Raw genomic sequence first — 15531 nt, forward strand, 5'->3', positions numbered from 1 at the left:
AGGAAGGTGTAAGGACCGGGTGCAAACGCGGACTCAGGAAAGAGGGCCCAGAGTGGGGTGCGAAGCCCTTAGACCTCAAGCCTCAGTGCTTTGGGCTCCCATCTGCCGCAGGCCCAGCGAGCCCTCTAGGTGTGTGTGGGGGGTTCCCATCCCCGAGCCCCGGCCGCCTCCCCGCACCCGCGTCCCGGCCACGTAGGCGTGCGCGGTCGACGCGGCTCAGCGTCTCGGCTCGGGTCCCCCGGCCTCCCCGCCCCACGTCCCGTCCCCCAGCCTCCCGCGAGCAAGCGAGGGCGGGCGGGGCCGCAGCCCGGGCCCTGCCTCCCCGCCTGCCGCTCGCGGGACTCCGGAGCCTCTCCCCGCCGGGCCCGGAGGGGGCGGGGCGGGGCTTCCGTGGCCCCGCCCCTTGCGGCCCGCCCGCCGGGGAAAGTGAGTTGCGTGGGCGCCGCGGCCCGGAGCGCAGAGCCGGGAGCGCAGAGCTGAGCAGCGCCGCGTGCGGCGGACCCGGGGGTGAGTGTGCCCCAGCCGGGATCCGCAGGGCCCTCCAGCTCCGTCTGCCACCCTCGGTTCGCCCTGCCCGGAGAAAGGGGTCCTGGAACCCCCATCCCAGCTGGGTCCGTGCATGCGACTCAGTCTGCCGGCCCGCCGGGTGTCAGGCCTTGGTGGGGGCCGCCGTGGCGCCGAGGAGGAGGAGGAAGAGGAGGAGGTGGGGTGGGGGAAAGAGGAGGACGGGGAGTTAACAGCCGCCAACTACCGGGCCCAGCTCTGCCCGTCCTGGTGCTGCTCTGGTGGCGCTCAGGGCTTTCTCTGGGGCATCTTCCTCGGAGGGAGGGACCCATTCTACAGATCAGGAAATTGAGTCCCATCCAACTAGGAAGAGGCAGAGCTAGAGGCAAGTGGGGTTACTCGAACTCCAGAGCCTACCAGTCTGAAATGGGTGAGGCGGCAGGTCTTCTCTTCTCCAGCTCAGTTCTCATCATCATGGGTCAGGGGCTTAGAGGAGAGATCTGGTGGGTTCCTGAAGTTGGCCTTAGCCTCAGCCCCTGAGGGACCAGGAGGAGGGGGGAACAGAGGGAGGAGGGGGCTGCAGTCTGGATCCTGAAGGCCAAAAGACTGAGGAACCTTCATTTGCTCCATTAAAAGGAGTAGGGTACACCCCACCCCCCGGCTTGGGTAGAGGCCACAGAGGATGGGGGGTAAGGGGTGAGCCAGTGGCATCCTCACCTGTGGGGGAGGGGGTCTGACCAGGTCCCTGCACACCCCGCCCACCCCATCCAAGGGAATTCCCACCCAAGGGGCTCGCCCAGGCCGAGGCCCTGTGAGTGACAGTTACCAGGCTAGATTGGCCACAGCTTGCGACTGCTGTACCCCTTGGGTCCCCAGACCTGGTTCCCTATAATCCCCTCATCTGTCCAGCCCAGCCTTTCAGGGGGCCTTGGGCGGAGAACCACCCTCCCCTGAGCGCATACAGTGCCCTGGGACGTCAGATCTACAGCTCCAAGGCCAGCTCTGGCCCGACTTAGCCACCTGCTGACCACCTGATCCCAGACCCCACCTCTCCAGGTGCGCTGAGCTGTCCGTGAGTCTGTAAAACAAGGCCACCAGGTCCTCTTTCCCCAGGATTGCTGTTAGGTTGCAGTGAGGTAGAAAGGGTGAGGGGTTATGTGGAACCTCTATTTTTGTCATCTGCCCACCCAGGTCTTGTCTCTGCTGGGGGTGGCCACGTCCCATTTACCCAAAGAGGAAGTGAAGGCCCAGAGAAGGTGAGAGGCTTCCTCAAGGACACACAGCCAGTCACAGCCTGAGCCACACTCTGGAGCCTGGGCCCCAGCCCTCTGGGGGTAGAGCCTAGCCCCTCCTGCCCACACTTCTCTGCCTGGGGCCAGGGGCTGCTGCAGTCCTGGGCTGCCTCTCCGCCTTCTTTCCTCTTCCAGGCCGGGGCAGGGGCTGCATTCCCTGTTTAGACTGAAGGAAACCAGGCCCAGGGGAGGAAGTGACCAGCTGGGCAGGCCCTCACCCGCCCAGACAGCAGGCGGCGCTTTGGCGGCCAAATGGTCACCCTCAGTTGGGGACCTCACCCACGCCTGTCCCCTTCCCTGACACTATGAGAGCTAAGGAAACTGAGTCCCACAAAGGGGAAGTGGCTGGCCCTGGGCCCCGAGAGCAATGGCCGTGGAGCCCTGGCTCATGGCTGGGGCATCTGCAGGGCCTCCCCCGCGGCATCTGGGCAGGGCCCCGCCAGGCCGTCCTGCCCCTGTCAGCTTCCACAGTTTCACTTTCCTGGGTTTCGACACCTGGAAGGCTGTTTCCGCCCCTATTTGGACATCGGCCACCAAGCGGACCAAGCCGCGGGGGAAGGTCCTGCCCCAACCTGGCCTCGGGCCTCTCTGCCCTCAGTGAGGGCACCAGGGGACCCGCTGGAGGCTCCCACCCCCCCCCCCCGGGCACACGCAGACACCTCCAGGGGGGCTCCAGCTGGCAGGGGGACTCTGGGGCTGGGGGACAGCCCCAACCTTCAGCCCCGGCTGTCTGTCTACATGGACGGACGCTCCTTGGTGTAGAAGGACGAGGGTTGGTGGCCAGCCGAGGGCTGTGGCAATTAGGAGGCCAGCTGCTGGAGGCGACCCTTGGCCTGGGGCCCTAAGGATGAGTAGGGCCTAGGGTGAGGGCAGGTCACAGAGGAGGGACAGCGGGAGCAGAGGGTGCATGTGAGAAAAGCCAGTGCGGGGATGGGGGCGTGGGTCAGGCCGTGAGGCCAGCCAGGGCGGGCTGCACTCGCAGTTGCGCCGCTTACTTCCTGTGTGACCTCAGCCCCCCTTTGAAGCTGCCCGGGCCTCGGTTTCCCCATATGTCAGGCGGGGTTGGTAGCAGACCTCCCATGGATGACGTGAGCTGAGGCGGAGGGCATTGCTAGTCGGTGGGGAGCTGTCCGGCCCGCCCCGACTGAGCCTTCCCCCCTGCCCAGCCCGCAGGACCATGGGCTCCATGTTCCGGAGTGAGGAGGTGGCACTGGTCCAGCTCTTCCTGCCCACCTCGGCCGCTTACACCTGCGTGAGCCAGCTCGGCGAGCTGGGGCTCGTGGAGTTCAGAGACGTGAGTGGGGCCGGACGGGCGCGGGAGGGGGCCTCGTCCCTAAGTGTCCCAGACAGCAGGCCGCCTCCCCCGGGAAGGGCCCCAGCTTGAAATCCTGGCAACCTCTGCCGCGGCTGCTCCCCTCTCGGAAAGGCCAGCCTTGCCCCTGCGGCCACCTTGCCTCCGGGGACCCCGTCACTCGCTCCCCAGAGCACGCAAAGCCGGGTCTGTCTCCCGCTGGGCTGCTGGAGGCTCGCGGTGTGTTCAGCACTTTTCTGGGGGGAGGAGCTATGGCCTGCCGAGAGTCAAGCCTGGGCCCCGGGGTTGGGGGTCCTCCCTAGCCCCCTCCCTAGAAGTCTGACCCATCTTTGCGGCAACCCCAGCTCAACGCCTCGGTGAGCGCCTTCCAGAGACGCTTCGTGGGGGACGTTCGGCGCTGTGAAGAGCTGGAGAAGACCTTCAGTGAGTTGTCCTCAGGCCCACATCCCAGGCAGGCTTCCTGGAGGGGGCGCCAATTGAGCTCAGCCTGAAAGGAAGAGTCCTGGTGCCCCAGGTGGAAGGCAGAAGGGAGGTTCAGGCCAGGCCCTGCAGAGCCAGGAGAGGACCGCTGGGGTCCGTGGGGTGCCCTTGAGAATGGGGCTCACTTGGAGGAGGCCTCGAATATTACATGAGGGCCTAGGAATTCATCCAGGGAACACTGGGAGCCACTGCAGTTTCTAAGCAGGGGAGAGACTTGGACAGAGCTCTGTCTCTCAGACGGACTGGGGTGGGGGAGGCCAGTATCCAGAGTCAGGTGCCCCAAGAAGCTGCTTCTCCAACCCAGGTGAGGGGGACTCTGGCCCCGGCCTCTGACAGCCCCTCCCAGGAGGAGCTGACGAGAGGGGAGAACAGAGCACATTTATTTTAACGCTTTGTTAGCCTTCAGGCAGCGGACTCCATGCACGCTCTTGCCCCAGGTCCCCCAGTGCTCAGGACAACCTGCCTGGACCCCACTGTGGGACCCAGGCCCAGTGGGACAGTGGCCAAGGGAGAGAGCTCAGGACAGGGAGAGTGGCCCTGTGGGGATAGAGTTTGGCCTGGGGTTTTTCTGGGGGTCATGGACTCAGTGAATCAATTAGCTGGTGGCCAGTTGAGTTTGGGATGGCGTTTGGGACCCCTAGACATTAGGTGGCCCTTGGCCGTGAGCTGGTGTGGGCCCCCAACGGCCTCCCCTGACACCTGTTACTCCGTTCCCAGCCTTCCTGCAGGAGGAAGTGCGGCGGGCTGGCCTGGAGCTGCCGCCACCTGAGGGGAGGCTGCTGGCGCCCCCGCCCCGTGACCTGCTGCGCATCCAGGAGGAGACGGACCGTCTGGCCCAGGAGCTCCGGGATGTGCGGGGCAACCAGCAGTCCCTGCGGGTGCAGCTGCACCAGCTGCGGCTGCACTCGGCCGTGCTGGGCCAGGGCCATCGCCTCCAGGTCAGCATCAGCCCCCACGGGGAACGGGAGAGGCAGGGGGGCCAGGCCCCTACTTGGGTGAGGGGCTCAGTGGTGCCTCTTGGCCCCTAGTCGGCAGCCGCCCCTGCAGATGGGCTCTTGGAAAGAACCCCCCTGCTCCAGCCCCCCGGGGGGCCCCACCAGGACCTGAGAGTCAAGTAAGTAAGGGGAAGTTCCAGATCTTTCCTGGTCAACTCCTTGTCCAGTGCTCTCCTCCTCCGCCCTCAGACTGCCTCCAGCCTCCTCCTTCGGGCCCACAACTTCTGTTGCTCTCGAGGGTGTCTTCTCTTCTGGCCCGGCTTCGGGCTCCGGCTTCCTTCCAGGGAGCAGGGCCGCTGTCCTACTCGGCCATCCTGAGCACGGTGGCCTGGCCTGGCAGCTTTGTGGCAGGTGCCGTGGAGCCCGCCAAGGCCGCCACCCTGGAACGCCTGCTCTGGAGGGCCTGCCGGGGCTTCCTTATCGCCAGCTTCCGGGAGACGGAGCAGCCGCTGGAGGACCCGGTGACGGTACAGGCTGGGGGCCCGGGGGGTCGGGGAGAGCATCTTGGGGTGGGAGCCCAGGAGTCCAGGTCAAGCGGGCCCCGTCCTGCAGGGGGAGCCGGCGACGTGGATGACCTTCCTCATCTCCTACTGGGGCGAACAAATAGGGCAGAAGATCCGCAAGATCACGGACTGGTGAGCTCCATGAGGGGCCTTCTGCCCCGGGGGGGTAGGGGCGAGTGTCACCACCCCGTCCCCTGCCCCGGATGCACCTTTCAGACTCAGCCTCTGCACAACCAGAGCCCCCTGCCCCCTCCCCGCAACTGCTCGCATCACCCCTCCTCCCCGCCAGCTTCCACTGCCACGTGTTCCCGTTCGTGGAGCAGGAGGAGGGCCGCCTGGGAGTCCTGCAGCAGCTGCAGCAGCAGAGCCACGAGCTGCAGGAGGTGGGCGCTCCCCCGTGGCCGTGGCCGGCTGCCCCGCCCCGCCCCCCTGCCCCCCCCCGGCCGCCCTCACCTTCTGCTCTGGCCTCAGGTCCTGGGAGAGACGGAGCGCTTCCTGAGCCAGGTGCTGGGCCGCGTGCAGCGGCTGCTGCCGCCCTGGCAGGTGCAGACCCGCAAGATGAAGGCGGTGTACCTGGTGCTCAACCAGTGCAGCGTGAGCGCCACGCACAAGTGCCTCATTGCCGAGGGCTGGTGCGCCGCGAGCGACCTGCCCGCCCTGCAGCAGGTGCTGCGGGATGGCTCGGTGAGTGGGGGGCGTCTCCCGCTCTCCCCTGCTCCCACCTCCCAACACACTTCCTGTTGCCATCGCTGGGCCTTGGCCCCGGGCTGCCCCTCCTTCCGGGAGTCTGTCCTGACCCCCTGGCCCAAGGCCTCTCTGCTCCTCATGTCCGAAGCCCCTGGAGGGACCAGAGCACCTGGGAGGCCAGCTCCACAGGCGCCGCCCCTGATCTGGGGCTACTAGAGGGAGCCTCAGGCTACTCACCTGTGAGATGGGTGTGACGACCCTCCAGGGGTCACTGTAGCTGCTGCTGCCTAGTAGGCAACGCAGCTCCCTCTCCTGCGCCGCCTGGATAAGCACCGTACTCCTATTTCCTAAGCAATTTCTGGTCCAGCTGACCTCGGGCTCTCCCTAAATCGCCCTGAATTGGGGCAGGTGGGGCTAATAGGTAGTCCTGTTCCACGGAGAGGGGAGGGGCTGTTCCAGCTCTCCCGGGCGCCTGCCCGGTGAGCGCCCGCATCTCCAGCTGGGTCTGGCGGGGGGGCGGGGGTGGGTGACGAGCCGTCCCCCACATCAGTCTCATCTGTCCCTCTACCCCTTGGGTGCCCCAGAGCGAGGCGGGTGTGAGCGCCGTGGTTCACCGCATCCCCTGTCGGGACCTGCCCCCCACGCTCATCCGCACCAACCGCTTCACGGCCAGCTTCCAGGGCATCGTGGACGCCTACGGTGTGGGCCGCTACCAGGAGGTCAACCCCGGTGAGAGCTGTGGAGCCCCAGCCCGGAGGGCGGCATCTCCGCACGGGCCCATCCTCCCACCACACGGGCGGGGGCAGGGGGAGGCGCGTCCAAGCTTGGTGTTCACCCCCAGCCACCCCCCTCCCACCCCTAGCTCGGTTTACCGGGGATCCAGCACGGGAAAGAACAGGCTTTGCCAAAGGAATGGCTCAGGTTTGAGGTCTGAGCCGCTTACTCTGGCTCGTTTCTTAGTTTCTTGGAGCCTCCGTTTCCACATCTATAAAATGGGAGTAAGAGCTCAGTCCTCAGAGCCGCACAGGGAAGGTTGAAGCCGTCCCCGAGGCGGGACTCCGCCTATGGAGCTGCTTGTCCAGCCCCACCGCTGTTGGGTTCGCCCAGAAGCGGACCCTTTGGGGGGGCAGGGGGTGGGGGGGACTCTGGCACAAGTGGCCTATGAAGAGCAGTGCTGCTGGGAGAAACCAGTCAGGGAAGCAGCTGAGAGGTGGGGGCGTTGGGGGGCAGGCGGCGGCTGTGGCACCTGCCGGTCACCTACCCAGTTTGCTCCCTCCGGTTGTGGCTTCTCGTGTGGCCGGCTGGCTCCGGTGTGGTCAGGGGGCCCAGCGCCCCCCACCCCTTGTCACTGGGTGGGGATCACAGTGGGTTTCTGAGTCCAAAGAATGGGTGTGGGAGGTGAGCCGTGGGTGCGTTTTTGGAAGGAACTCGGCCATAGGCCAGGGAGGGGTCCGGCCTGAGCTGGTGGGCTAGAAACGGGTGCTCAGTTCCCCCCCAGCGTGGGGGATGCAGGACACGAGGACAGAATGTGAGACCAAGTGGATGATGACCAGGGTCACGGGCAGTCCTCTGGGGCCTGCCATCCCTGCAGGGGCCGCATTGCAGTGCTTGTTCTGGGGCCCCTGGACCGTTTCACGTGCTCGTGGTTCCTCCGTGTTCGCAGAGGCTGGTCCACTTAGAACAAGCCTGATCAGCAGACGGTCAGGGTCGATGACCTGCTCCCGGCCCTCAGAGCCTCCCCCTGGAGGAGGCAGGCGGAGGCTCAGGCTGCTGCAAAAAGCCCAGATGGGGGCGCTCCAGGCAGCCCTCCTGTTGCAGTGGTGGCCTCCCAGCGAGCCACCAGGGACCTTTCCAACTGCAAAGATCCCGCCTCCACCTTCTGGTCGCTTTCTGAGGAGCTAGGACTCCATCTGGGGAGGGACACGACTCCGCTCAGAGCAGGGCCACGCACCGAGGTCCTGTAACTCCCGTGAGGGATTCGTCCCATCTTACTGAAGGGAAAGCGAGGCCTCAGGGGGACGTGAGCAACTCGGCCTTCTGCAGCTTGCCCCGTGCCGGTCAGGAGGGCCTCTCGGAGCTTCTGCCCACGGGAACTGGTTCTCGCTGAGTGCCGCGGCTGCCCGTACTGCCCCTGGATAGACTCATTGACAGGAGCCCCACGAAGCAGGAGCACTGCTGTCCTCAGTGTACAGATGGGGAAACAGAGGTTCCGAGAGGTTGAGTCACTAGTCCCCGGTCACCCAGCCAGGAAGTGGCAGGCTAGGGGATGCCGACACGCAGTCTGGCGCCCCTGCCTCGCCAACAGCCCCTCCGCGTCTCCCTGGGTCCCGGAGCCTGGGCTCGGGCTCCTGTGGCAGCAGGTGCCGCGACGTGCACGTGCCCCTGACCGCCCGGCCCCTCTGCCCGCAGCGCCCTACACCATCATCACCTTCCCCTTCCTCTTCGCCGTGATGTTCGGCGACGTGGGCCACGGGCTGCTCATGTTCCTCTTCGCCCTGGCCATGGTGCTCGCGGAGGACCGGCCCGCGGTGAAGGCGGCGCGGAACGAGGTGAGGGTGGCCCAGGGCGCGGTGGTGGGGAGCGGGGGCACCGGGCCGCCCCTCACGGCTACCCCACGCCCAGATCTGGCGCACCTTCTTCACGGGCCGCTACCTGCTGCTGCTCATGGGGCTCTTCTCTGTCTACACCGGCTTCATCTACAACGAGTGCTTCAGCCGCGCCACGACCATCTTCCCCTCGGGCTGGAGCGTGGCGGCCATGGCCACCCAGTCCGGCTGGAGGTGAGGCCCGGCCGCGGCCCCGCAGCCCCTGCGGCCCCCGGCAGTTCCTGACCCCTCGCCCTTGTTGTCACAGCGACACATTCCTGGCCGAACACCCGCTGCTCACCCTGGACCCCGCGGTCAGCGGTGTCTTCCTGGGACCCTACCCCTTTGGCATTGACCCCGTGAGTCCGGGCCACTTGCTGTGGGGGGTGTGGGCAGGTGGGAGCGCCGGGCTGGGCCGGGAACCCCGCACTGACCCTGTCCCAGCCTGGACCCAGACGTTAACCCTCACCCCTCCTGAGGGCCTGGCCTGGTGCCGGGTGCAGGGGTGCGGGGCTCTAGAAGGACAAGGGGCCCACCTTGCTGGGACCACACAGCAGCCACTTGGAAGGCGAGAGAAGCATGTGGCAGCGAGGGCAGCGCTGGCTTCCTCAGAGCCCACTGTCCAGGCACTGTTTTGTGCTCTCCGTGTGACAGGATGCGGTAAATAGTCCTGGTGATGGTCCCATGAGGCCCATGCTGGCACTGCTCACATTTCACAGATGAGGACACAGAGGCACAGGAGAGCTGTGGGCAGGGTCACGTGGCAGGGAAGAGCGGGGTCTGGGCCCCGGTTGCCCGGCCTGTCTGGGCACATCACCGCTCCCTTCTGCTGGCCCACCATGGGCCAACGGGTTGCAAACAGTGGTACGGCCCCCCAGGGGCAGAGGGGCTACAAGGGACGTAGGCAGAGAGGCCCCTGTGTGCCACCTGTCCCTCCTGCCACCCCAGGTCTGGAGCCTGGCTGTCAACCACCTGAGCTTCCTCAACTCTTTCAAGATGAAGATGTCCGTCATCCTTGGGGTCACCCACATGACCTTCGGGGTGGTCCTGGGAGTCTTCAACCACGTGTGAGGGCCCGGGTTCCCCGGACGGGTTGGGGAGGGAGGACACCTGGACAGGCAGGGCCACGGTGGCCCGGTGGGTGACCTGGGGACCCCATTCTTCCTGTCCCTCAGGCACTTTGGCCAGTGGCACCGACTGCTCCTGGAGACCCTGCCCGAGCTGATCTTCCTGCTGGGGCTTTTTGGCTACCTCGTCTTCCTGGTCATCTACAAGTGGCTGTGCATCTCTGTCACCAGCGCGGCGACCGCCCCCAGCATCCTCATCCACTTCATCAACATGTTCCTCTTCTCCCACAGCCCCACCAACAAAGCCCTCTTCCCTGCCCAGGTGTGCTGGGGCCGGGGGGCCACTCTGAGCGGCGGGCTCCTCCTCTGAGAAGCAGGGATGCGGGCGTGAGGCCGTGGGTGCCCTTCTCCCCCGGAAGGATTCCTCACAGCACGGTGTCCCGGCTTAGTGAGGGGCCTGGGGGTGAGGCGGCGGAGTGGGCTGCAGGCTCCCTGCCCACCCCCCCAGCTGGGTGTGTGGCTTTCAGGGGCCACCCTGACTCAAGCTCTGCCCCTCCCCCACAGGAGGCGGTGCAGTCTACACTGGTGGTCCTGGCCCTGGTCACCGTGCCCGTCCTGCTGCTCGGCACACCCTTGTTCCTGTACTGGCAGCACCGCCGCCGCTCGCCCAGGCCCGCTGGCCGCCAGCCGGTAGAGGCTCGGAGCAGGGGTGCGGGGTGGGGGCAGGGCATGAAGGCTGATGGGAGGCTTGACCCTGCCCTCGCTGCCTCTCAGCCTCCGGGGGCGGGGGGAGGACCTGCTGATGCTGCCCCCCCTCCCCCAGGATGACGACAAGGCGGGGATTCTGGACTCCTCCGACGCCTCCGTGGCCGGCTGGGGCTCTGATGAGGAGAAAGCGGGGTGCCCCGGGGACGGAGAGGAGGCCGAGGTGGGTGTGGTCTTCCTGAGTGTGGGGCGGGGGTGGCTGCCAGCCCGGCTGGCCCCTCACTGTCCCGCGCCCCCCAGTTCGTCCTGTCTGAGGTGCTCATGCACCAGGCCATCCACACCATCGAGTTCTGCCTGGGCTGCATCTCCAACACGGCGTCCTACCTGCGCCTCTGGGCCCTGAGTCTGGCCCATGCCCGTGAGCGAGGGGGCCTCAGCGGGCGGACTGGCCATGGGTCGGGTCCCAGCTGCACCTGACACTCGTAGCTACTGGCGGGGTGGCCTGGAGGGTCACTTTTCTGGACCTCAGCATCCCCTCTGTAAAGGGAGGATGTCCAAGAAGGTCCCGGGAACAGGAGCGGGGCCGGGGCAGAGGGGGAAGGGTGCTTCAGGCTGCCACGGGGGCCGGGTGGGCACCCCCTGGGCCCTGGCCTCCACAGCTACCTCCCTGCCCCCCAGAGCTGTCGGAGGTCCTGTGGGCCATGGTGATGCGTGTGGGCCTGCGCATGGGCCGGGAGTTGGGCGTGGCGGCTGTGGTGCTGGTCCCCGTCTTCGCCGCCTTCGCCGTGTTGACTGTGGCCATCCTGCTGGTGATGGAGGGGCTCTCGGCCTTCCTGCACGCACTGCGGCTGCACTGGTGAGCGGCCCGCCTGGCTGGCCCCGGGGCAGCACGAGGGCTGGGGGGCCTGCCCCTCACCAGCTGTCCCCTTGTCACCCCCAGGGTGGAATTCCAGAACAAGTTCTACTTAGGCAGTGGCTACAAGCTGAGCCCCTTCACCTTCGCTGGGGAGGAAGACTAGAGCCCACCTGTGGCCGTGCCCAGGTCCCTCCCCTTGCCTGCAGAGACCAGAAATAAAGATGGATGACGAACTGTGTCTTGGTCCTGTCTGCAATGCCAGGGGCTGGTGAGGCTGGGGTGGCAGGGCCTGGGCTCTGGGCATAGACTGACCACATCTCATAAGACTTGGTGTTCTGGACTCCGTGCCTGGCTGTATTATGCCCCTCTTCCGTATGCTCTCCCGGATTGAGCTTGGTGTAGGGTGCACTGGGGTGGGAAGCCCTGGTCTAGGGGCTGGGCCCTTGAGAAGTTGGGGAGAAGTCCCAGAGCCTTGGGCTGAAGTGGGGGCAGACCTAGGACCAAGGAGGTTCTGGTTCGGGTTGAGTGTCTTCCCAGACTGAGCCAGAGCGGGTGAGCTCCCCATCCCTGGGGAAGTGCAAATTGACTGTAAGAGAATGTTCGGGATACTCTGGGCATGAAGGGTGGTGCCTGGCATGAGGGGCTGCCCTGGTGCCAGCCCCACCCCAGGGAGGCAGGGAGCAGCCAGAGCCTGACCCAGCAGTGGAGAGAGAGACACACACCCCATCCTGCAGAAAAGGGCCGAGGCTGTGCAGGCAGCCCGACTGTCCAGGGCTCGGAATGTCAGGAGGAGGGCTGAGCTGGACTCTGGGTCCTGCCGCCCCTTCGGGGAAGCCCTGGGTGACCAGTCCTGCTCCTTCAGCCGGGGGGCTGGAGTGGGTCATCATGCATGTCTTTCTGGCCTGGGTCCTACTGCCGGCTGGGAGGTGGAGCCTGTGCTTCCCAGAGGCCTTCCGTCCTGGGGTGAGGAGCCGCAATGGCTTTTCCGGCAGGAGGCCTCAGGAACAAAGGCTGCTTTGAGGCCAGAGCTGCCCGGGCAGGGCAAGCGGGGCATCGCCATCACAGTGGCTCTCATCTGGCCAGCTGCTGGGGGGAGCCCACCCCCCAGGGCCAGGGCCGCCCGGCTCAGGGCCTGGGGATGCCGCAGGGATGAGCTGGGGGAGCCTCGCCCTCACACGGGAGGGAGGTGTCACGTACTGCTCAGTTTCATTGCTTGGACACCAAAACACATTCACCTGGCTAAACTTTTAAATGTCTGGAAGGGAAATCTCCCTCCTGCCTTGACCGAGCCAGCCGTCCAGTTTCTACCAGCAAATCCCACAGCTCCCAGTTTCTTCTACGTTCTTCCAGAGGTGTTTGTGGGAGGGAGGGTGGAGAGCAGACTGGCCCCGAGCCCTCCACCAGCATGACCAGCTAACAGGAGCCCCGCCTGGGCTTTGGACCCACCCAAGGAGGACACTGAGGACGGGGTTCATACGGTTTTATTGTTTGTAAGCTACAGTCTCTGGTAGCAGAAACGGCAATTCGAGTAAGAGCTCAGAGTAGAAACACCTATCCCCAAGGACATTGAATATATGAGGTTTCACAGCTCCAGGGAACCCCCACCTTCCCATACAGCTGCTCGTCCCCATCAGGAGGACCCCGTCAGGGACAGCGGGAGCAGGGAGGGCAGGGGGAGCCGCCAAGAGCCCAGGCCAGGCCGCCCTCTCCCCGCCGGGTGCACCAGCCCTGGCAGAGAGTCCGCAAGCCGGGGCTGAGCAGAAGTGGAACAGGAAAGGCCGCGGAGAGCAGGGCACAGGCTGCTTTTTGGGTGGAGGGCAGGCGGGAGGCGAGTGTGTCCGCGGGTGCCCGCACCGCCCCTCGGCCAGCGGCCGGGCCTCCGTGGCCATAGGTCCCGCCGGCCCGAGACTGGGGTTAGTAAAGCACATTCGGTTGAGGAGGGCGGGGCAGAGGCTGCGGGACGACGTGTGTACAACAGCCCCAAGGAGCTACATTCATGGGACGGAGCCAACGGCCCACCCCCCGCACGGGGTCTGCGGCCTCCAGCGTCCGCCGTGGGGACCAGAAGGGTGAGGGAGCAGCTTCCGGGGACTCGCGGTCGGCCAGGCCGCAAAGCAACGTCACAGTCTGTCCCGGCTCGCTCGCCGCCCTCGGGAGCCGGCGGCGTCTACACACGTAGTCACCTACCGAGGGCCTGGTCACAGCGTGCCCCAGCACGTGAATTCAAACCCTTGAAAAACTGACATTAACCAAAAAAGGCACCCGCAGAAACACTGCCCGTGCTGTGTGCCGCCGCTGGCCGCGAGCTCCGGCCCCGACAGAACTGCCTTCTCTAGACTCGGAGGACTCGGAGGTATTGCACTACGTACTATGTTCCTGCCTCCCGATCTCACTGCAGGGTCCTAGTGAAATCGTGAACAGGACAGGATAGAAATGTTACTCAATTTTAATACAGTCTTTCGTATCATACACATCTGCGTCCGGCAGCGAGCCATCCAAGCTTGCCGCGGCGACAGCCGTCGGAGCGCGGAGGGCCCCGCTGGCTCGGCCGCCCCCACGCAGTCCAGGGATGAAGTGGATGGCGCCTCCACACTCACACCCCGAGCTTCCTCTTCTGGTCGAAATAGGCATCGAACCTTGCTTGGGCATAGTCCTAGGAGACACAACGAAGAGCAGCCTCACCAAGGACTCCCACCCAAGGCCGCCCAGGTCCCACCCAGGCCCGTGTGCCCGCCACCACCAAGGGCACAGAACAGAGTGGCTCCGGCTGCCGCAGGCCGTCAGGAGCCCACACACCTAGCTCAGGCACCCGGCCATCCCAGTGTGGCAACCAGGGCGGGCCTTCTGTCTACACGGCTGGCGCTGCCCCGCTTCACCCTCTTGTTTACACTGAAGGCTGCGGGCACAGACTCCAATGCAGGCTCCTCTCTCAAAGCAGCAGGTCCTCAGGGCTGAGCCAGCAAGTACAGAGCGGAGGTGTGAGAAAGAAGGTACCCCAACGTTCTGGGGTCAGCCGCAGGATTACGGCACAGGGCCCGAGAGGGATGGCAGAAACGCTGGTCCTGAGTCCTGTCTGCGCAAGAATCGTCCAGCCCCTGGGCATCTCCTGGTCTGCCCGCCCCCATCCCTCACAGTGGACAGCGCAGCCTCTGAAGCCGCCCATTCGGGACGGAAAGGACTTCCAGGAAGGTTACAGCATCACTGCCGCGAACTCTACATCGGGGTGTAACGATCCCCTTCGCAGAGCCGGGCATTTTCCACAAATGTGTCCACGGAGCTCAGCTCCGGCATCATGCCGGAGGCCCCCCAGCACACTCGGCTTCCGCAGGCCCGGCGCGTGGCCTCAGGCAGCCTCTGACCCGGTTTCCATCCCCGATCGCCGCAGACAGCTTTCCCATGAATGGACTCACTGGGCGTGGGCCCCTCCGTGTCTGGCTTGTTTCATTCGGTCCATTTCCCAGATTCCTCCACGCTGCTGTGAGGGTCCGGGGTTCACTCCCATTTCCCGCGGAGGACTTGTCTGACGGCTCATCACAGCGCAAATGACCCCACAACTGACCGGCAGGCAGGCACTTTCCAGGTCGGGGCAACTGAACAGAAAGCTGCTCTGTGCACCCGAGTGCCGCTTGCGGTGTAGGAACAGGCTTTCGCTTTTTTCGGGTCAGTATCGAAGCAGGCGGCTGCTGGGCTGCCCGCCACGTGTACGGTCAGGCCGTCTTCCAGGCGGGTCAGACCTTCTACCTCCCCCTGAGCAACGCACGTGAGTGCCCGCGCGCGGCTTGGGTCCTCGCCCACACTAGGTACCAACGGGGTCCTCGGTCTGAGCCGTCATCATAGGTGTGCAGCGTAGCTCACTGGGGATTTAATTTGCATTTTGTGTACGACCAATGACATTAGTCAGACCGAGAGACGTTCACTGGCCATTCTTTTATCTTCTGTGACGTGTCCGAATCTTCTGCCTGTTTATACAGTAGCGCATCTGGTTTCCTGCTAAGTTGTGAGCTCTTTATGCATTCTAGATACAAGTCCTTGTTAGAGACTGGCAACGCTTTCTCCAATTCTGTGCTTGCCTTTTTATTTTCTTAATGGTCATTCAAAAAGCACAAGTTTTTCATTTTGATTAAGCCCAACTTACCGGATCTTTTTTCATTTATGGTTAGTGCTTCACGTAACCCAAGAAATCTCCATCGTGGTCACAAAGCTTTTCTTCTTTGCTTTCCAGATGCTTTTACACTTAGGTCTGTTACCGTTTCAAGTTCATTTGTGTATATGGCAGAAGATCAAGGTTCATTACTTTTCCCAGGTGGCTGTTTAGCTGTTCCCTCATCAGTTTTGAAAATCAAACCCCTTCCCCAATGAATTACCGTGGCCCTTCTGTGGCGTAGCAGTTGACTGTAGGTGTTAGTGTGTTTTGGAGGCATCAGATGTCTGTCTTTACACAGTACCTTACTGTCTCGATACATCTTGAAATCGGGCACAGTCACATGTATTTTAGAACTTACCAGTTTCTACCAAAAAGCCTGTGGGATCATGGAGACCGTGGAA

At 64.5% G+C, this 15531-nt stretch overlaps 2 protein-coding genes across 4 annotated transcripts in view; one reads left to right on the plus strand and one right to left on the minus strand.

Moving 5' to 3' along the window:
• Positions 1-444: 444 nt before the first annotated feature.
• On the plus strand, positions 445-11220 carry TCIRG1 (T cell immune regulator 1, ATPase H+ transporting V0 subunit a3). Of its 2 annotated transcripts, XM_044259850.1 has the most exons (21): positions 445-507; positions 1696-1760; positions 2963-3090; positions 3453-3531; positions 4306-4526; positions 4617-4702; positions 4924-5050; positions 5136-5218; positions 5376-5469; positions 5558-5770; positions 6358-6502; positions 8183-8322; positions 8396-8553; positions 8627-8717; positions 9307-9425; positions 9534-9747; positions 9990-10115; positions 10249-10353; positions 10431-10548; positions 10809-10986; positions 11071-11220. In XM_044259850.1, exons 3-21 carry the CDS (start codon positions 2974-2976, stop codon positions 11147-11149), a joined length of 2493 nt encoding a protein of 830 aa, XP_044115785.1. In that variant the 5' UTR covers positions 445-507; positions 1696-1760; positions 2963-2973; the 3' UTR covers positions 11150-11220. The 2 variants fall into 2 exon arrangements, with proteins under 2 accessions (XP_044115785.1, XP_044115784.1); XM_044259849.1 differs by lacking the exon at positions 1696-1760.
• Positions 11221-12451: 1231 nt separating this feature from the next.
• The window catches only part of CHKA (choline kinase alpha), a 60328-nt gene continuing 57248 nt past the window's right edge, over positions 12452-15531 (minus strand). For both annotated transcript variants that reach the window (XM_044259851.1, XM_044259852.1), the window contains one exon: positions 12452-13639. In XM_044259851.1, coding sequence (XP_044115786.1) covers positions 13580-13639 — 60 coding nt within the window. In that variant the 3' untranslated portion in view covers positions 12452-13579. The remainder of the gene's footprint in view (positions 13640-15531) is intronic.

The sequence above is a fragment of the Neovison vison genome, chromosome 7, assembly GCF_020171115.1.
Source record: "Neovison vison isolate M4711 chromosome 7, ASM_NN_V1, whole genome shotgun sequence".
Classification (NCBI taxonomy): domain Eukaryota; kingdom Metazoa; phylum Chordata; class Mammalia; order Carnivora; family Mustelidae; genus Neogale; species Neogale vison.

Coding starts and splice junctions, on each gene's coding strand:
- TCIRG1 (XM_044259850.1), top strand. CDS start 2,974: ATGGGCTCCATGTTCCGGAGTGAGGAGGTGGCACTGGTCCAGCTCTTC. Junction 5,470..5,557: donor AGAGCCACGAGCTGCAGGAG/GTGGGCGCTCCC, acceptor CTCTGGCCTCAG/GTCCTGGGAGAGACGGAGCG. Junction 8,323..8,395: donor TGAAGGCGGCGCGGAACGAG/GTGAGGGTGGCC, acceptor CCCCACGCCCAG/ATCTGGCGCACCTTCTTCAC.